The following is a 21,765-nucleotide window of genomic DNA, read 5'->3' as shown; positions in this document are numbered from 1 at the left end:
TGGTGTTTGTTCAGCAGTTATTCATTTTAATGATGGATTTAATGGGCTTCATAATATATTTAAATTTTTAAACATTACTCCTGGAGCTTCATTTTGCATAAATGGTCCAAAACGAGATTTATGTAGAATAAAAAAAGCTAACAAGAAGTCAAGTAGTTCCAATATAAAAAGCAAAGAAAAGTTTTAAGAGCTAAAAGAAAGGGTTTTATTGATGAACAGACAAACATAAATGACTATGAGTCTTATATAACTGGAGCATATTGATTTTTTTATGTGTGATGTTATTTTGATACTTGTTATTTTCTATTTATTTTCTTATTTTTGTTTTTCTCTGTTTTTGATTTTTGCCTATTTTTAGTCACTGTTTCCAGAATAAAATCTCCTAGGTTTTACAATTTGACCTAAAAATTTCCCAAGTTATTCATTTAAGTTTGATTTACAACCTGAACTAAAATGAAAGTTTTTTACTTTGTATTTTTTGAAATTTTGATATAAGAACTAACATAACTATAGTCACTTTTTGATATTAATGGTCTTTTATCTATAAAATATAAACTACTCAATAAATTTTATTGATTTTAGTTCAAATTGTTCTTCATAGTAATAAAAAACTTTTTGTAAAATTTTATTTAATAAGTAAATATGGTTTAAAAGTTATTAAGGAAACAGTAATTGGGGTATTTCGGGTCCCAACATGGTTTATTAACCCCGTAAAAAAACTTTTTAAAATTTTTTTGGTTTTTTTTCTTTTTTTATACCTGGGCATCCTATTATATGCAGTAAAAAGTGTTTTAAGGTCAAACGTCAGCGACACAAGTTTGATGGTATAGGACCCCCTTAAAAATAGGGGGGGGGAGGAGGGGGAGAGGGACGGGGAGGGGGGAGAGGGAGGTGTGGGCTTTAAATAAATACTTATATCAACCCCAGTAAATTTACTTTGCACAATTTTATTTTATCTTTTTAGAACTTCAAAGTAGTAGCTTAGTCTTTAAAGGGTACTAACATGTACATTCTCTGTACATTTTGATCAGCAGTATAATTTAAGAAAAACACGACCAAATCGATTTTCTTAATCCGCAAAAGTAAACAACAACAGTTGTGACATTTCTAGCGTAATAATTTAAATGGCTACTTCCCTTCCTCCCGGGTGGGAGGCTCGATATGATCCAACTTATCAACGATAGTAAGTACTTTATATATATGTTAAAGTTTTATGTGGAACTATTCTAAATTTGGTTAACTTAATTTTAAAAATAGAAGAGGATAGTTTTGTGGATCTAGTAGAGTTTTAGAGTAAGTTATAGGTATTTGACTCTTTTTATAACATGTCGGAGAAAAAATTTCCATTTTTTAACAAGCTGTATAATAATATTGATACTGTTTTGTTAAAACATAAGAATTGTACAATTATCTAACTAACCTACCTTCCTAAAAGATTTTAATATTATATTCACACAAAATATCTGGAATTTGGGTATTAAAAGTTTCTTAATCTTCATCTTCGAATTTTTGTCAAAAGATACATTTCATGTCTTACATGAAATGTATCTTTTGACAAAAATTCATCAAATTATTTGTTTTGATAATATTGTTAAATTGTATTTATTAATTTTTTATTGTGAACTATGTAATTCAATTATTAGTTATAAGTTCTATAAAATTCTTATGATAATCATTATTGTTTTATAAATAATTTTTGATTAAATATTTTTAATTATATTGTATAAATTGTTGCATTAAACTAACTATTCAAAACTCAATTTTAAGATTAACACTTTAACCGTTTAAAAATTAAATATAATTTAAAATATTACTAAGTTATGATTTTCAGAGCAGAAGCTATTATCTACCATTATCTTTATTTTGCTGTTTTCCACACATTTATTGTTAATTCCCATAAAAAATTATATTTAGTTCAAAAAGTATATTTGTGATAGATATATTGCAATGATTTCATTGCACTACATCAAACCAGCTATCTAAAGCAAGTCTCCTATATTTTTATATAATTATGTTCTCAAAACCATTAGTAATATAAAAAGAAATGTATAGAAAATAAAGGGCTAATGTCTATGGTCTTCTTCAATAATAATTTATTTTTATCATAAATTAGTAAACTTTCATGGATATTTTTACATAGATTTATATGTTCCACTCCATGTCAATTTGTTTAATTGATCTCTTTAATTGGTTTAATTATATCACAATTTATTAACTATGTTAAGTATTAGATCATAAGCAATTAAGTATAAGCTCTGTAAAATGTCCATATATTTGGAATAAACTGTTTTACGCTTGTTGCTAGAATGTGTATTGAGGTTAAATATCCTTTGATGTGACACAAAACATTAGAAATTTATTATGTAGCCTTTTTTATACAGATAGTTTACACTCACCAACAGGAAGTTTTTTTTTTCTTTTTTTAAGATTTCAAAAAGTTACTACATTATAGGATCGAACAAAAAGTAATTTGTGTTCACCTACTATTTATAACTGGTGTCTTAGTCACACTTATACTTTTAAGCAATATCTAAAAGAATCAGCAGTTGGACAAACAGGACATTGATGTATTATACATTATTATTATCAACAAAACATGCCAAAAGCTTCATTAAATCCTTTGAAGTTTTTTTTGGCCTAAAGGAAAAGTATTCCAAGTTCTAATTTTTGTCACTGAGATTTTGATTTAAAAGTTTTGAAAAGTTCTTCAAGACTACTTTCATTAAAATTTTTCTGAAAATTTTCACAATTGGTAAAATACCTAAAGTTTCAAGATACAAGGTAAGGTTAATTGCCATACCTTTAAGCTATTTGTTTTCAGATTTGCTTGAAACTGGAGGTTGAGATAATTCAATCTTTTTTGGAATTGATAATTGCAATACTTCTTTCAATGATGATATGCAAATCTTTACACTGGGCACTAAAGTAGCCAGTGTAAGGATACTTTTGTTGTGTCATCTCCAGGGTACCACTTAGTTTTGTTGTGTCATCTCTATTCTTTCAAGCATGATATATAAATCTTTACACTGGGTACTATAGATGTTATTTCATGTCATCACTGGGTATATATATGTTATGTCATCTCCATTGATATGTATTTGCTATTCAAAAATATATGTAATAAAAAAATTAAAACAACTGATGTTTTATAACAATTTCTTTCAAATCTTTAATCTTTACAAGTTTTTTTAACAAAACATATATATATATATATATATATATATATATATATATATATATATATATATATATATATATATATATATATATATATATATATATATATATATGATATATGATATATCACTTATTATTTACATATTATATATTATTAGCTATAATATTTTTATGTGGCAAAAAAACCTCTTAACAGGTATTATTTTAATGTTAGCTTTTACATTGACCATACTACTAAAAAAACACAATGGCATCCACCAAATATAGGACAACCACAAAGCAGCTATCAGCAGCAACAACAACAGCAACAGCAACAACAGCAGCAACAGCAACAACAGCAGCAGCAACAACAACAGCTGCAACAACAGCAACAGCTGCAACAACAACAACAGCAACATAGTCTGCAGCAGCAGCAACAGCAACTACAGCAGTATCAAAAGCAGCAGCAGCAACTAAAACAGCAACAACACATTCAAGCACAAGTTCTTTTAAGTCAACCAGTGCAGCCATCTACCAGAGAAGGAGTACCTTTACAAGAAGTACACTTTTTAGTTTAAATTCACATCAAAGACCCATGTACTAATAATATTTAATTTTATTCCTATTGTTAAATAACAAAAACTATATAATAATAAATTATTAAGCATATATAATTTGATTAAAAAAAGTTGTTTAATTCTTAGGTGTCACAGCCTCAGTATAAAGGATTTGTAACAAATTATCCAAATTTTGGAAATACTCCAGTAGATGTTGATAGCAACAGAAGTAACAGAGCTTCTTTAAAAAATGTATTCATATATATATTCATATATATTCATATATATTCAAATATAATTTTAATAAAATAGTATTAGAGTTTCCTAAAAAAACTTATGTTTTTGTAATAGTAGTAAAAGTTTTAGTTAATCTTTTTATCTTACATTTTTTTATGATTTTTATAATATTAACAAGAAAAATAAGTTTAATGTTTTGAATAGATATTCTGTAAAATAATCATCTAAGTTTATTTTAAAGTTCTTAAATTTATATTTTTAAACAATCATAAAAATCATTGTTTAAAATGTCATATACCCACTGCAAAAACCTTTCATAGCAATAGCATAGCAAAACTAACTTTCAAAATCAATCTTTGCTAAATCATAAAAAAATCAGTTTAGAATACCAAAAGAAGTTTGGAGTTGATTTATTTATGAGGATGGAAAGAACTTATTGTACTAACCATAGTAAATAAAACCTTTGCCAAAGATTAAAAAAATAGTTGATATACCATGTTAAATGCTATTGAGAAGAAAAAAGAACATTAACTCATATCTTTTAAAGTTTAGTACAATCTAATACATACATGATTTTTTTTTGTAGTCCCTCTGTGGGTCCCAGGGCTTTTTGACTGATGTGATAGTAGCTGATTATGGATTTACCAATACTTTGGTTATGAGATTCTTGTCAATCACTATGATTATAATTTTCCAAACAATCTGAAGATAGTTATGAGAAATATGACAACTGCAAATCATCTGCCTCTTCATCAAACTGTCATACATCAAATCATCAAACTGTCTGCATGTTATACTCAACCATTTGTTGTGTATAAGAGGTGAACAATTTATAAATGTAACTCTAGATAACAATGAAATGCAGGAATGGTTCATATCAAAGGAAAGTGTAATGCTCTTAAACTAAAAAGCTTTGTTAAAATGCATAAGAATGTTTTTGAAATAGAAATAATGATACTGTTGGATTAACAACAGATGATTGTGCATAGATGACTAGTTTTTGAAAACAAATATCATCAAAACATGTTGTTAAAACTCCACGCCATTCATTTTGCAGTTTGTGATGTGCCGCTATATTCAAGAAAAAAGCAGCATAGAAAGTTGTGATTTTTTCAGGGATTTTTTGGATATGGAAACTGAATATGAAATCAAAGATTTCATTGAGAATGAAGACAGAAGGAAATGGCATGGCACTGAAATAATGGGTAATTAATGTAATGACTGAGTAAAGCTTTTCCTAGGTGTTAGTGAAAACATCAAAAATCTAAGAAAAGTAAAAGGTGGCATTACATAAACAATAAGAAAGGTGAAAGTATTAAGTAGAGTTAATAATCAACTTTAAAAAAAAAAATAATTTTATCACATTATTAATCAATTCTTTGGCAAAGAGTCTACAATAAGAAAAAAAAGAAAAGCATTTAGATTTTTAAACAAATCACTTCATTTTCAAAATCTTATAAAGTTGAAAGAAATGAATAATAATTTTTTTAATACTGAAATTTTTACATAAACAAAAAAGCAGGCAAAAGAAATGGTTATTATCTCTTATCTGATACCTTCATAATTGTGGGTCTACAAAAATGGAGAACACACTTAATCTTCAAAGAAAGATATTGGTTGTTTTAACAATGAACTTATATAGCAACTATTTCCCTTAGAAATTAATCAAAACTCAATATATGAATGATATTTCAACTATTTCATTTAACAATGAGTTTTTTTTTAAGAAAGATTTTCATTTAAGAATGAGTTTAATGGCTGTAGTTGTATCAGAAGAAGCACAAGTTATAAAAAAAACCTCAAGATTCCTTGAGTTTTTAAGAAGATTCCTTGAGTTTTTAAGAAGATTCCTTAAGTTTTTAAGAAGATTCTTTGAGTTTTTAAGAAGATTCCTTGAGTTTTTAAGAAGATTCCTTGAGTTTTTAAGAAGATTCCTTGAGTTTTTAAGAAGAACTGAAAATGTTGGAGAGAGATTGGACTTGAAATTTGAGAATAATTGATTTATATGAAGCTTTATGAACAATTAATTAATTCTGAATGATGGTTTTCAACTTCAGCAAAAATTTGTACTAACTTTAAAGTTGTTTTTCTGATAAAAATTTCATTTTATAATTAATTTGCATAACTGCTAGAGAAGAAACAAAGTTTTTAGAGTTTTTTAAATTTATAATACTATGATCCAATTCTTATATTTCTAATGTTTTTTTTTATAATTTATGATTACATTTTACTTAAGTAAAGCATTAATAACCCACATTTTGCATTTAAGTTTTTTTGGATGCAGTAGTAAGTATAAGCAACTAATCTAAGCAACTTTTGACTTTTTGTGTTGCATTAGTAGCAAAGTGTTCATTTTTTTTTTTACTTTAGAATCTTCAGACATAATCTTAAATTATCTAAATCACAACGTAATACAAAATGTTTGAGCAAATTTTTAATGTAGCATTAAAACCAGTTTTCTATTCAAAGCATGGATATAGATGCATTCCTTAAAACATTTTGAATTTAAATGCATTAAATAAAACATTATGCTAATTGTTTTTACTTTTTTGTCCTCATCAGATATTTTGTTTTTCTGTTCTAAAATGCATTTTAGTAGTAATTAAAGTAATTTTTAAGTTAATAATTACTTTTAATGTTGTAGTTATTATATTTTTCTTAGTTAAATGCTCCAAAAGCAGGACCATCATTGCTTAAAGATGTTAACTGTGACATATCTGATGCGAAAAAAAATGATTGTATGTATATCTTTTATGTAAATGTATTTTCATCTTCGTAGAGTGTTTCATATAAGATAGTATTAAAAAAAAGTTATCATCTATAATTGTAATTTTTAGCTACGAAAAAATCTACTAGGTATCTTAAGAATACTTTTAAAGGTGTCTAGAGCCAGTCTTATTTATAGTTTAAATAAATTTGTTACTAAAGTTGCTGCAACAAAGTACTCACAACAGTACATTGTGAAAAAATTCAAATTATGAAAGAACAAAGTAAAAATGTTTTTTTTTATTTTAGTAATAAGACAACTAAAGAATGATTTGGATCTTTATGGAGTATCAGATTCTGCTATAAGTGATACATTAGCTGCTGTATGTATTTTTATTGTTTAAAAATCTCTGACTTTTTATTCACAAAAAAAATTTTTATTCTTCCTCAATGTAATAACCACTGTATAATTTTATGGATACTTTCAGCAACTTAATTCTCATTTTAAACAACTTTATAACATTTATAACATTTTCTGTTATAACATTTTCCAATCATTTGAATAAAACTAATTAAAATGCTGTTAAAGTTACTTGTTATACTAGTGTGACAGTTATTTTAATCCTAGGGTGACTATAACTTGGAATTGACAACAAGTATTTTCAAAGGCATGGGTTTCAGTAAGGAAGTATAGTTTTTTAACTTATTTAATTTTAAAGTTGTCAGTATTTTGTAAGATAAAGAAAACATTCTATTTTTTATTCCATTAAATATTTAACAATTTCTGTTGTGTGAGTTGTGTGAGTTGTTTAACGATCAACTTTCTTTTTTTTTTCAATGATCAACTTTTTTTTATTATCATTCAAAAAGAAAAAGTACAAAATTAATTCTGGCGGGTTGTAAATCTACTCAGATTAAAATTAACTTGATTAAAAGCATATAAAATTAAAGTTTGCATAAAGTCAATCTTCTAGATGAGCTTTTTCTTTGAACGATTTTATTTGATAGCAAAAAAAGGTGAGCAAAAAGCAAGTTCTTCTTTAAGCAGATTCGAAGAAGAGGAAAAAAAAGCAAAACTTGAAGCTGAAGAGAGGAGAAAAAAAAATTTATTAATGGAAGAAAAAAGAAGAAAAGAACAACAAGATATCGATGAAAGAAAGAGGAAGGAAGAGCAAGAAAGGGAGGAAAGTGAAAAACTTGACAAAGAGGAAATAAAATCTGAGGATGTTGATTTAATGTCAACTATTGGGAAAAAGTACGGCTGATACTAATTTTGAAATGTTTTTCAAAAATTAATTTCCTGTTCATTTAAACTTTTAATCTTTTTTATTTTAGATTGTCAAATATGGAGATCTCATTCAACAATATTAGCTCTGATTCCAAGCGGCAGAGTAATGAAGGTAGTTGATGCTGCTGGTATTTTGTATAAAAACAATGTTTATATCATTTTTCTTTGTGACTTCTTTTCGTGATGCATTGAATGCATTTATAAAAATACAACTACAGAGCATTATATCATTACCAAAATTGTTTCTTTTTATTAATAATTTTTTTAACACAACATACACAAAAGAGTAGCTGAGTTCAGATATTTGCAGGATTTACTTTTTAAGATTCCTAAAATTCTTTTTAAGGCTCCTCTGTAGTTGAGACTTCATTAGCAACTGATTCTAACTCCTTAAAGCAGTTGGTATCTATGCAAGAAGTCAGTAACAAGTAAACATTTTTTATTGTTTAATATTCTTTATTGTTAAATGTATAATCCAAATAAAGTTTACTAGCAAAATGGTGACACTAACTAGTCTACTATTTTCCCAAATTTTTATTGTAAAAGTATATCAAGATGTCATGATCATGGAAATCCTAAAGATATCTTCATTTACATGAAAGGAATGTTGCTTGGTGCTGCTTGAATAAAATTAGTTTTAAAAATAAAGATTTTTATTTATAAACAAGTTATTATAGTGACAAAACATTTTTTTAATTTCCTTTAAATTTCCAACCTTTTTAAATTTTTTGCTTTCTTTATGTAAATCTTAATTTTTTTTTATAGCTTGTGAATGCTAAATGATTAAAAACACTTTACTTTTCTTCACAAAGCACTGCTACAATTACAAGTGTTAATTCATCTGATGTATCATTCTACAAGTTGCAACAGAAATTACCCACCCTTGGATCAGATCCATCTTTACTTAGGTAAAAGCTTTTTAACATGGTCTCATGTTTGTGATATAAATATAAATTTTCAGCTTTGTTTTTTTAAAACTTCATTAAAGATGGTCCTTTCAAAAGTATTTTTTCTTATTCAGAGAAGATCATATTCAGTGTAAGGGAGCAGATGCAAGTCTTGTTACTGGGCCATTGTATCATGCTGAAAATGATGGAGTATTGTCTCTAGCTAAAGGCTCGCTTATCCAGCCTGTTGGTTCAGGGGTGCTTGCTAAAGGTATATAAAATAACAGCAATACCAGTTAATTTGTTTTTTTAAGTCCTTCATTATTTTGATATTGTTCTGTTGTATGTTATTGCAGGCCCAGACTCCTCTCTTCTTCAAAACCAGTTTACTCTTGCAAAAGGACCACTGCGAGCTGAATAGTTAAAGCAAATGCAATAGTTTTATGTTGTTTTTTTTTTTGTTTAGTTAATTTATTTTGATTTTGATTTATTATTATTTAAGTGCACTGTTTTTTTTATGTGTAAATGATGATGATGATGATGAGCTATGATTGTTAAATATGTGTTAAATATATTGTAATTCAGCTTAAATGCTGGAAATATTTTTAGTATAAAGAGTTGTTAGAAATAATTTTTTTTTTTTTTTTTTATCCACTATTCATTAACAGATTTAACATTAGCAAATCATGCTTTTTTAAATTTACATAGTACATTTATTTATATGTAGCTATGAATTCACCACTTGTAAGTGTTGTAATTTTTTTAATATAAAATTATTTTTTATTTATGGCTTTACTTGTCTAATGTAAACACATTGCAAATTTGTGAAATATACATTACAAAAAATTGCATATTTTATAAACGTGTTAAGTTGGATATCATAAAATTGAAGTTTCGGATTATTTCAAATAATTAATCCTTAATACATCGTTATTCTGATAAGTTGAGTAATAAGAATCCATCGTTGGCTCGTAAGCATAACTTTTGAAATGACCGAACATTTTATAAATGACTTCCTTTTATCAAATTCAAGTTTTCTATTAAAGTATTTTTTTTTTTAATTTAAAAAAATTCTTTATCATTCATCTGTTGGTGAATATTATTTTTTAACGGTTTTACAAAAATTTGACGTTTATTTTAGTAAATATATTTTGCTTTACAATACCATTTGTTTCGCTTGGTAAAAAATGATTGTTGAAATAGCCGGCGGTGACCGTGTTTGTTTACGAGAACCTTCTTATTCAAAAAATATCATGTCGTCAATGGCACAATTCCGTAAAGATGGTACCTTGTGTGACATAACATTAAATGTTGACGGGAAGAAGTTTTTCGTTCATAAAAATATTCTCGCTTCGTGTTCAGAGTACTTCAAGGTCATGTTTGCAAGCTCATTGGTTGAAGCGAGCAAAAGTGAAATCTGCATAAGTACTGTGACAAGTGAGGTGTTTGAAGAACTGCTCGAGTATTTTTACGAAGGTACTTTAAAAATGGACATGCATTCTATAGTAGACTTACTTCATGCGGCTAATTTATTTTTGTTGAATGATGTAATATCAGAATGTTTTCGCCATTTAACCAGACAAATGAATGCTACGAATTGTCTCCGTATAAAGAGTATCGCAGAGGCATATTCAAACAAACAGCTGCTATCCAAGTGTAGAGAGTTTACCAAAAAGAATTTTGAACTTATAATAAAAGAAAGAGAGATTTTAAAGACAGGACTACACGAGTTTAAATCTCTACTGGTTTCGGACGACATTATTTGTCAATCAGAAGACAGTGTGGCGCTTGTAATTGAAAAATGGTTGAACGAGCGAGTTCACGAGCTTGAGGAATCTCAATTACGGATATTGTTTAAAGCAATTCGATTTCCTTTTTTATCAGAAAACGCTCGAGTTCAACTCATGAAGTTTGTGGAAGGTCAGTAATACTTATACTAACACTTTTATTACGAGCAACCGTGCTATCAATCAACAAGAAATATACAGAAAAACCTGTTACAATTATAGTTATTATATAAGCTCGATTACCCTGGCTTCGATTCTCTTCACTTGTACTTATTTTCAATAAAAAAAATAAAAAAGGTATTGAATCGGCGAAGCCATTGTAAGAGTGGTAGGCTTTTTGTTTCTTTTTCACTTGTAAAGAAAAACGTTTGTTTTTTTAACAATTAGGTCTAGATATGATGTATCCAGAGGCCAGTTACACGTCAATATTATCCTTTGAACAACGGCATCAAGCTCGTCACTTTCGTCGCCATTCAATAACCTGTCGAACTTCGCAGAAAGTAGAGTCTGTTATATTTTGTGTCAATAAACGAGGAGAAACGTTTTGTTATAATATTGGCAATCAAAAATTTTGTAGACTTGAACGGTTTCCTGAATACCGTTTGCCAGGATTTCTAAGCGTTAATAACAACATTCTTTACGTCACCGGCGGGTCAAACGGTTTAACTACGGTTTTTTCACGCGATTTATACTCTTATGATGTCACAGAAATTAAATGGAATAAACTTACACCAATGGTAAATGCACGCGATCAACATTGCGCGACCTTTTTTCAAGATAGACTTTACGTGATCGGTGGTAGAAATCTTCAAAATTTTATCGAAAATCTTTCTAAAAAAGTAGAATGCTATGATATAGTTAAGAACAGTTGGTCCCCTATTGCTGATACTGTACATGGTCGAGTTAATTCTTGCGCAACCTCTTCTCACAAATACGTTTATGTAATAGGGGGAAATCAAAACGTGGACGGTGTTGATGCGTCAGAGACTGTTGAAAAGTATTGTATACGTAAGCAATCTTGGGAGTTGCTGCCAAATATGTGCCAGAAAAGAATATCGTGCTCATCTGTGTTCTACAACGAAAAGCTGTATGTTTTTGGAGGTAGTAACGGGTTTTTTGATTTGCCGAACTTTGAATTTTTAGACGAAAAAAGTAATAAGTGGAATTTAGTAAGCATAGGAGTGCCTGGCCCAATAAATGTAGCTTTAGCAATGGACGATGAAATTTTAACTATGGGTGTCTCCGCTTGGAGCGATGACAGTGTTTACAAATACTCTGCTGTAGCTAAACGAAATTGTGACGTTTGGACGGAAGTCAAAGAATTTATACATCCCTCTCATCGTGTAAAACATTTTAAGTATGCTGTGATGCGCATGTCAAACTATTACTTTAATAAAAAGTTGGACGGATTGTGCGATTGTTGTGCATATGATCCGGAAAGCAGTTTTGACGAAGATGAGTTAATGACATCATCTAATGAGGATTCTGATGGCGACGAATGGGCTTTGCATTGGGGTTTGTGGTTATAAAATGAGATGCTCGCACTTTTTGAAAATTCTGTTCCTTTCCTTAAATAATCTTCTTGAGTTCTTAAAAAATCATGTTTCTTTGCGATCCATTTGATAAACCGCTTTACCACTATGTAAGCAGTCTAATTCTCCGGATCCATTGAGACAGTTTACATCTTGTTTAAAATCTCTCTGGCACTAAGTTTTAACGCTAATAAATGCGCATCGACGAATGGTCGAAAAATAACGTTTGCTATTTTTTAAAAAAAGTAAATTTTTTATTGAAGATTAATGAAATCCATGAAATGGTTTAATTTAGACACCCGGTTCGTTGGACACCCGGGAACAAACGGTAATCTTAAATTTACGGGGTTTGTTTTTTATCAAATACTTTAAATTATTTTTTGTACTGATTTTGAAAAAAAACATAGAGTGCTCGGTAAAAATGTTTATTTGAGAAATTCTTTTGAACTCCCGAAATGAGGATTGATTATTTGGGGACTCGTTGGGTCCTCGAAAAATCAGTCGAATACAAATAAAATAAAAGTAATCTGGCTGACAGCAACTTTACAACGTTACATTAGTTAAATAAGTTATCCAAGAGCAGCTGAAAAGATACCAGCGTGTTTTATGCTCATCATTTGAGCTGTAATTAAAGTTAGAGTTATGCTACACTCAAGAAGCAATAGACATTTCTCTAATTCGATTGCGCAACTAATTTCTCAGCTTGAAAAAGAGGTCAGTAAGGACAAAAATGTAAACAAATAGCGGCAAACTATTTTTTCTTTTTCAAAATTTTGGTAGCTAAAAATATTATTTTTTAGCTGGTCGTTTATTATTTTTAAAGTTTTATATTCTTCAAGCTTCTGTAACTTTCATGACATACTTCTATTTTTTTTTCTATGATTGTTTTTTCGGATGATAAAAGTTTACAATTTTCACAATCTAAGTTTTTGGTAGAATCGATTATTGTATGAGTTTCAGTATCAATATTAGTTGTAAACTCTGGATACTTTAACTTTTTGCATTGAGATTTTCTAAGTAACTTATCTTGTGGTGTCTTAAATGAAAAAATGCTAGGAACGTCATTCCCTGATTTTAAAGTTTTTTTTACCGCATCCTGAACTAACTTTTATTTCCTCATGCCTATAGTGAAATTTCACACACTTTCGTGTGTTTCATTATTTCAAATTTATCAGCACCTCCTTTACGCTTATATTTAAATATTTCGCTACACCAAGCTCTGTAAACATCAAATTTGTTTTTCTTAATTGGGAAAGAAAATAGAGCAATGTTAGTCTTTTCCATATTGTTATTATAAAACGAACTTCCGCACAGTGGAATACAGCAATACATCCCTCTTCCACCTTTTTTCACTTCGTTTGGTCTGAAAATGCTTGGGTTGGAATGAGACATCTTTTGGAGCGAAATTATGTTTTTAATTTTATAATTTCGAGAAAGAGTTTTTATCTGTTTACATTTTTGTCCTTACTGGCCTCTTTTTCAAGCTGAGAAATTAGTTGCGCAATCGAATTAGAGAAATGTCTATTATAATATTAACCTTAGCTTAAAAAAGTTAGTTTGATGGCCAACTACTTTAAGTTTTACATGTGCTCATTTTTGTGAAAATCAAAATACATTGATTTTGAGTGTCTCAATTTGCAGTTTAGTTAATTTTAGAATATTAATAAACGGTACAATATTTTATAGTAATTTGAAAATAACGCTTGGATGAAAACAAACAACATTTTTTTAAAAAAAAAAAAGCAATTCGGCACTGAAATTTCTTCGCATAGATAGGTTTTACGTGTTACAAGCTTGGCAAACACAGCAATATTTTTTGGCGCGTATTTGTTTTCCATAAAAAAAAATCTTGAAAAAATCTTGAAAAAATCTTAAGTACTTCATACAAACTTGGCGCTACTCGACTTTCTCCCCCCCCTATTTTTATGATTGATTCTGATAGAGAATTTTATGCTGATTAAGAATCGTATAAAAACATGGGTCTCAAAATCAATGGAAAGTGCTCTAATTCGAAGTCAAAGTTGTAAAAAATCCCACTAAAAACCCTAATATTCGCCATTTTTTTTCAAAACGCTTTCATTTTTAACGAAAATTAATTACCGTTTTATTGCGCAATAAACAGACCTGGTTTCCATAAGCCTTATAATTATTTTTTTTAAAGTATTGTAACGAAAGTGTTATAACGAAATGAAATTAATAGAAGATTTCAAATAAAGGTTGAACGTAGAATGTGATAATGTAGAAAAATTGATGAATAATTATTATTGTATCGTACGCTGGTTTTTTTTATTAAAAAAAACGGTTTGAAGGTTACGTTTTCTTAACTTTACATGTGATAGAACAACAATGAACTGAGTTTCAAAAGTTCTTCTTTTAGGAAACTAAACTGTTAAATTCTTTTTTAAATTTTATTACAAAAGTACATTACTTGCAATATAGTTTATTCTCTAATAAATCAAAAAACGGTTATTTTCTTTGCCACAAAAAATTGTGCAAGATAAACATACTTTAACGAATTTTTTAACGTAAAAACCATGCTATTAATAATTTGCTTTTGTCAGCTAAAAGATCATTAACTTAATATTTTCAAAATGGCGAATATTAGGGTTTTTAGTGGGATTTTTTACAACTTTGACTTCGAATTAGAGCACTTTCCATTGATTTTGAGACCCATGTTTTTATACGATTCTTAATCAGCATAAAATTCTCTATCAGAATCAATCATAAAATTAGGGGGGGGGAGAAAGTCGAGTAGCGCCTACAAACTTATCAGAATTTTGTATAAAATATTAAAGCTTTTTCAAGTTCTTCGTTTAAAAAAAAAATTAAAAGCATATATATTTTATTATTTATATTTTTCCACAGCTCATGAAGGCCTGTTGGTCTAGTGGTATGATTCGCGCTTCGGGTGCGTGAGGTCCCGGGTTCGACTCCCGGACAGGCCCGATATGAACATTTTGAAAAGCTCGGTATTTGGATGTCCAAATTTATCGCAATAAAACTAAAAGAATTTCTCTAAATTTATATTAAAATTTCATATTTTCGAAACGGAAAGTTCGCGTTGTGATATTTGGCAATACTTTCAAACCACATGAATGTAAAGCTCAAGGCATATTCAATCTTCATTTTGGTTGGAAAACTAACCTCCGTGCTTTTAACAGGATTTGTAGCATTTTCCATGACAAGAATAAAATATTTTTTGGTAGGATCTCAGAGGCTTTTCTTACTGAAGCTAATGCCAATGCTTCAGCGGGATTTTCAATCAACTTGGTAACCTTAAACAATATAATGTTTAATATTTAAGTGAGTAAAATACTTTTTGAATTGGTTTGAATTCAATTGATTTGTTACAACCTTAGATCTTTTGCTTCTCTCACTTAGATCTTCTCAGTCCTTGTTCTTTGTACCCGGAGCCGCAGCGACATCTTTTCTGTTAACTATTACTTCTTTATCCAACCAGGTTCGCTCATTTTCCAGAAGTCTTGAGAAGGTTCTTGAATGTTTCATCAATTTAGATTTGAATTTGCAATTAAATATTAATAGATTTTTCTTCAGATTCATTATTTCAGGTTCATCAATACTTCCATTGTCACACCCCTCAGTCTTCGCCACTTGGTCACTAAAAACTATGTAGAGCAAAAAATATTTGCTGGAATGTTCAGAAATCGTATCTAAAAATGGCTTTGATAAAACTGACGAAAGTTTAACGGTCGTAATTTTAAAATTTAAGGCACAGAATATTTAAGAAAAAAAAAACTGTCCTAAAAAATCCTTAATGCTTAATGGCAAGTTTTAGAAAAGATTTTGGATATTCACATCTTAAAATTAACTCAGGTCTTACTACCTCTCTGTTCTTTTATAACATAACATAAAAATGTCTAGATCTTTAGGCCAACCCAAGCCTATCAATTCAATTTTACTATTGACAGAAAAAGTGTTTTGTTTGTCATTATAAATTTTAAATACAAGTCAAAAAACGGCTAAAAGAATGTTTTTTTTTTATAAAAAAAAAAAACATGTAGGCGAACACTGGCGGAAGTTCAAAAACGTGGGGGTGCAAACATAGGGAACAAGCCGGTTTTTTTGGATTTTAACTCACTGTGCGGTGGTGTGGTCAAAGTGGGCATTAGAGGTGGAGCGTTAGTAATAAAAAGAGTTTTTAAATAGCTATTAAAATCCATCTGTAATGTTAGTCCACGTAAGGCTACACTACTGAATTAGGAACATGCGAGATCGAGTTTGAAACTTGATAAATTTGAGAAACTCGATAAACTTGAACTATTTGAAACGTTTGAACTCGCAAAACTTGAAGAAAAATTTTTATTGGTTTCTAAAACTCGATTAATTTGACTCTAAAGTTTATGACAGTATTTGATATTTGTTTTAAATTTAAAGCTTATCGAATTTTTCAATTTTATCAATTTTTTTTATTATTAAATCATTTTTTATTATTAAATCAATTTTTATTATTAAATCAATTTTTATTATTAAATCAATTTTTTCTTATAAAAAAATTTCCTACTTTTAATTCTTAGTAACTCTTACAAGAATTCACAGTACTAATTTTTTTTTTTCTAAACAATCAGCTACCAAAGTTTACTAGTGTGACGAAAGTTAAAACTTGTGCCCTAAAGTTAAAACTTTCGGGAAAAATTATCATGGACGTATAAAGGTGAATTTCCACACACCCGTTTTAGCTACTGGAAAGCGATAGAAAAATTAATCACGTGAAAGAAGTTAAAACAGATGAGTCGAAACTCACCTTAAAGGTGAGTTTCCATTCATCCGTTTTAACTACGGAAAAGGGAAAGGGATGGGAAAATTAATCACGTGAGCATGCGCAGTGATTAGTTTTCAAATTTATATTAAAAACTGCGCATGCTCACATGTTTAATTCTCTCATCCCTTTCCCTTTGCAGAAGCTAAAACGGATGAGTGGAAACTCATCTTAAGAGATGGACGTGCAACTTATTATTTTACATCAAAGAGGCCGCAAAAATCAGCGAGCCATCGAGTTTCCGACAAACTCGAAATTTTCTACCGTCAACAAAAAATCTGTTAAAATGGCTGCCGACAGATTCAAAACAGAAATTTATATCACGTGGTAGTTTAAACTTTTATAGCATTTGTTTAATAAGACTGTTCAGGATAAAGTAACTACTTCACGCGTTGACAAATTAGTAAACAATTACACCAAGGTAATCGAAATTAGTTGTCGGTACGAACAAATTTTATCATTTTTTTAAGATGAACATTTGTAAATTTGGGAACTTTTTTCGTGTAAACAAAGTCTGTAAATGATAAAATAAACCTTTAAAGATAATTTTTAAATGACTAAAAAAAGTATAGCGAAATGTAAAAAAGCTTAAATAGAATTTTTTGTCAAGGTCTGGTTTCATTCCTTGGTCCTTCATTCGCCTTAATTTTGTGTATTTTTTTAGTACTTTTCCGATGTCGCCATTTTTTGCCTCGACTACTCTATAAGCTCCATAATATAAATTTTACAATGAATTGTTTGTTAGTAGGTGTATTTTCTAATTTATTGTTTTCGTTTTTTAGATTTCATATATTATTTATCATAAAAAGCACAAATAATCATTTAAATCAAACATATAACTCGGCGGACATTACACTCTACATTAATTATTACAATTTAACTTTTTGAATCGTTATGCTATTAATATGATGTTAAAAAATTAACAAATTTTTAAAATCGTGTTAACAAAATAACGATTCTAGTATTAAATTAATTGATATTCTCAAATAATTGTTGTGTTTGTGTAGCTTTCTCGCAGAGAACACAACGTGGCAATTTTAAATCTTCTTTATTCATCAAAAACTCTGTTTCTACAAAAGTTTCGCATTTGTTTTATACTTTAGAAAATGCCTCAAATATGTTCATAAAAAAACCACTCAAACTGTATTTATAGCTTAAAGAACTTGTGAAGCTTGATAAATTCGATCATAATATTTCAGTGAAAATAAAACTTGACAAACTTGGACTCGAATTATTTGACAAACTCAAGCAATATGTCGTCCCTCAAGACCTTACAATCAAACATTTTGTTTTTAGCCGCACGATCAGCACCCGCTATAAGTGAACTCACTACTATTAGTATCCGACGTGATAAAATAACCCAACGCGTGCTGAATAACATACTGTGCATTAAACCTAAAATAATAGTCATGGTAAATTTAAGCAGCAGCTAAAAATTCTGAATTGAAGACTTCTCCTCAAAATCCACGTTAACTCCGTAACTTAACCTCCTCTAACCCTTATCTGAATTAACCCATTAAGGTGACTACCATGAATTAACTCAATAATTCTAGCTCGAGTGAAATCCTCTAGGCAGCTAGCTCTCGTTAACTCGTCGATGATATTAGCTCAACTCAACACCATGATGCTGCTGAGTCGGATCAACTCGTCAATGCTTGAATAAATTTGCTAAGGTGTTTTCTTGTATAACATTGTATAGATCGAGGCTACTGTTCACATCATTTTTTTGAAGCGGCCAGCTCAAATGAATTCATCTATACACTATATTCAAATGAATTCATAAATGTGGCAAACTTGGATCATCAAGTAAAAGCAGTGGCCGCAAATAAAGTCAATTTTGGAGTTGTAACTAAGGTTCAAGTGCAGAAAACCGCTGAAGAAGTCGAAGCTTACACCTACGATAATTAAAAAACGTCTTTCTCGGACTAAGAATAGACTTTTTCTCAAGATAACTGGAGTGTGGTAAATTTTTTTAAAAATTACTTTACTAAATAAAGTTTAAATATGAGTGAAATTTTCTTGTGCCATTTTTTCCTGTGCTTTTGTTTTTTGACGCTTTTTTTTTTTTTTTTTTTTTTTTGAATTAAATTATTTACAAAATGATAATAACAATATTTTTTTTTCCAAATGAAGTCTTTCTTCAAATGAAAGTTCCCAGAAAAAAAGTTCTCTGTATATTTAAATTTTGTTTGGTGCTGGCCGTTCTTTCCCACGTGATGAAATGCCACAGTGTCCATGGCATTCATTGTTTTTAAATTTTCATTATTAATACCATTTTCTCATATCATACTCATATCAGACGTATTAGAATCGTTCAAGTGGTATTGCTGGGAGCCAGCCTCTTCTATGTGTCGATTTGAAGAAGTAAATACTTTCATCATTTTAATTCATAACTTCTCCTTTAAAAGAATCTAAGTAAAATGTTGATGTTTTAGTCTTCCAAAACAATAATCAGCTTTCTTGCTGGCATCTTACAATTTTGTTAAACAATCAGCTTTCTTGCTGGCATCTTAAAATTTTGTTCAACAATCAGCTTTCTTGCTGGCATCTTACAACTCTATTCAACAATCAGCCTTCTTGCTGGCATCTTACAATTCTGTTCAACAACTTGATTTCTGTCAAATCTAACACTTGTTATCCTTTTTCAGCTAAAGCAGCCCATTCTCTGTGCTTTGGTACAAATCCTTCTGATTGCAGCTTGGGAGGTTTTGAGAATTTCGGCAATCGTCCTCTGGGTTTGACCCGTTTTTTGCTGAAGAACATTTATTTAACCCAACTTACGTCTGGAAATATCACTCACTTTACTAATCATGAATCCCAAAGAAACAACAACATTCATTAAGTTATCATGTGACTGTCTGATAAGTTGCCATGTAACTGTCTATTTAACTTATCATGTGACTGTCTGATTTAAAAAAAAACACTTTAAAACAACTGAAATTACATCAATTCAGTTGTAAAGACAGTCTACAATAATGTAGGTCTCTAAAATGACGTTTAATTTGAGTTATGATTTACAAAGGGAACTGAAAGTATTTGATTTTATATTATAAAAATATAAAGTTTAAAGTTTACCTATTTATTTTCTTAAAAATGTTCTTAATCTAAGATAAAAAAAATTTGGTTACAGGAGGTTCAATCACACGTAAACTGGTTACAGGAGGTTCAATCACACGTAAACTGGTTACAGGAGGTTCAATCACACGTAAACTGGTTACAGGAGGTTCAATCACACGTAAATTGGTTACAGGAGGTTCAATCACACGTAAATTGGTTACAGGAGATTCAATCACAAGTAAATTGGTTACAGGAGGTTCAATCACACATAAACAACCTAAAAACAAACACCCATAACTCCTACATGCCAAAAAAATCAAAATAAATGAAGGAAATTTTTTTTTTGAATCTAAAAATATGCGACGGTACTGAATATTTCAATATTTATTTGCTCCCCTTTTTGCTTTTAACAGTTGGTAGAAATACCAACTGTTTTAGCATCGATTCCACTAAAATCAAATGCATTTGACTCGAGTTTTTTTAGTAGTATTTTTTATCATTGTCCTATTGCAACACAAAATTGCAACACCATGCCATGCCATGTAACGCCAAATCATTACATTTCCACCAATATTTTTCACTGTTTCTCTCATGCAACTCAAACTACAAACTTCTCCTCTCTTTCGCTAAATTTTTTGTTCTCTATTTTTATTCGCCATTTTTTAAAATTAAACTTGTATTCATCAGACTAAAGAATCATTTTACAAAAAGATACCTTTAAAAAAATACCTTTTTGCAAACTTCAGTCATTTCTTCATATGATTTTTTTGTTCAAAATGATTTCTTACAAGCCATATACCCTGTTTTATAAATACGATTTCAAATCGATGTTGGTGAAAATGTGGTTTCTGTGAGGTTTTTCAGTTTATTTGTAAATTTATTGCGCATTTTGATTTTTACAATCTCCTTATCATTTCTTGGAGTTAACTTCGACGTTTCTTCGTACGAATATCAAGTGTGTCATATTGTCTGTTTCTTTAGAATGACCCCTACTGTAGCAAAAGGAATATTTGCAACTTCTTCTACTTTTTTTTAAACAAATAAAAAGTTTTCATAGAGTTTCGTTAAAATATTTTTGTTTAGATGCCACACTCTTCGACAAAAAATATAATTAGTTGGTGAGAAAAATAGTTGAAATATAACATAAATAATAAAATAGATACTTGATTGGCTGGAAATATCAACAAAAATCATTCTCATTACAAGCTATCAGCAAAACAGTGTTGTACAATTAATTTCTGTGCATGCAAATTAGCACCTGTTCAAGAAAAACTTTCGGACACCTGTGGTCAAAACTTAAGTTAATTCGTGGTCGCAGATCCTTTCTGCGGTTCAAATTTTCCAAAAGATGCACTCTATTTGAAGTTTACGGAATCGGGTCATAGTTATTTGCTCAAACAATCCAATCGATAAAAACAAAATAGATGTATTTTGAACCGACCATTCAGTACAAGCCGACCATTCAGTACAAATACTCTATGTAAAGTATTACACTCAAGGAGCTCAGTACTTCAGTATAGAGTTTGGCCAACCAACAATGGCTTTTAGACTGCCATTAGTACAGGGTGGCGCAAACGTTTTTACACATTCGTGTTTTGAAACAAAAATTCAGAAAATTTTTTAGAAAACAATCAAGTTTAATCTGCTTTCATGATCATGATAAAACAAAGTCTTGAGTATGTTAATAACCTGTATGATAATCATTATTTGCTAAGTAGTCCAAAAATCTACGACAAAAACTTTCACACAAATTTTCGATATATTGAGCGAGTAAGATCTCC

The 21,765-nt window shown here is 29.3% G+C and overlaps 2 protein-coding genes, 1 long non-coding RNA gene and 1 other non-coding gene across 6 annotated transcripts; all 4 read left to right on the top strand.

The window, feature by feature from the left end:
* The first annotated feature begins 919 nt into the window (after nt 1-919).
* On the top strand, nt 920-9,422 carry LOC145186346 (uncharacterized). Of its 3 annotated transcripts, none has more exons than XM_090096259.1 (12): nt 920-1,183; nt 3,392-3,716; nt 3,861-3,965; nt 6,613-6,688; nt 6,966-7,039; nt 7,285-7,336; nt 7,665-7,911; nt 7,992-8,056; nt 8,291-8,372; nt 8,757-8,852; nt 8,966-9,102; nt 9,188-9,422. In XM_090096259.1, the coding sequence occupies exons 1-12, from the start codon at nt 1,125-1,127 to the stop codon at nt 9,250-9,252; spliced, it is 1,383 nt and encodes a 460-aa protein (XP_089952385.1). In that variant the 5' UTR covers nt 920-1,124; the 3' UTR covers nt 9,253-9,422. The 3 variants fall into 3 exon arrangements, 2 of the variants coding, with proteins under 2 accessions (XP_089952385.1, XP_089952386.1); XR_016455072.1 differs by having other exon boundaries at nt 963-1,183; nt 8,710-8,852; XM_090096260.1 differs by lacking the exon at nt 3,861-3,965 and having other exon boundaries at nt 935-1,183.
* A 526-nt stretch (nt 9,423-9,948) lies between these two features.
* Nucleotides 9,949-12,572, top strand: LOC145186696 (kelch repeat and BTB domain-containing protein 8-like). Its single transcript, XM_080062903.2, has 2 exons — nt 9,949-10,751; nt 11,006-12,572. Exons 1-2 carry the CDS (start codon nt 10,019-10,021, stop codon nt 12,145-12,147), a joined length of 1,875 nt encoding a protein of 624 aa, XP_079919029.2. The 5' UTR covers nt 9,949-10,018; the 3' UTR covers nt 12,148-12,572.
* A 2,451-nt stretch (nt 12,573-15,023) lies between these two features.
* Nucleotides 15,024-15,095, top strand: Trnap-cgg (transfer RNA proline (anticodon CGG)). Its single transcript has one exon. It is a non-coding gene; the product is annotated as a tRNA-Pro (tRNA).
* A 4,792-nt stretch (nt 15,096-19,887) lies between these two features.
* On the top strand, nt 19,888-20,309 carry LOC149884734 (uncharacterized). Its single transcript, XR_016454644.1, has 2 exons — nt 19,888-19,959; nt 20,058-20,309. It is a non-coding gene; the product is annotated as an uncharacterized LOC149884734 (long non-coding RNA).
* The last annotated feature ends 1,456 nt before the right edge of the window (nt 20,310-21,765 follow it).

Source organism: Hydra viridissima, unplaced genomic scaffold (genome assembly GCF_058129835.1).
Source record: "Hydra viridissima isolate aposymbiotic clone 2 unplaced genomic scaffold, HvirCarnegie_v1 scaffold_8, whole genome shotgun sequence".
Taxonomy (NCBI): Eukaryota; Metazoa; Cnidaria; class Hydrozoa; order Anthoathecata; family Hydridae; genus Hydra; species Hydra viridissima.
The sequence above is the reverse complement of the archived record's forward strand: the minus strand, read 5'-3'. Positions and strand labels throughout refer to the sequence as shown.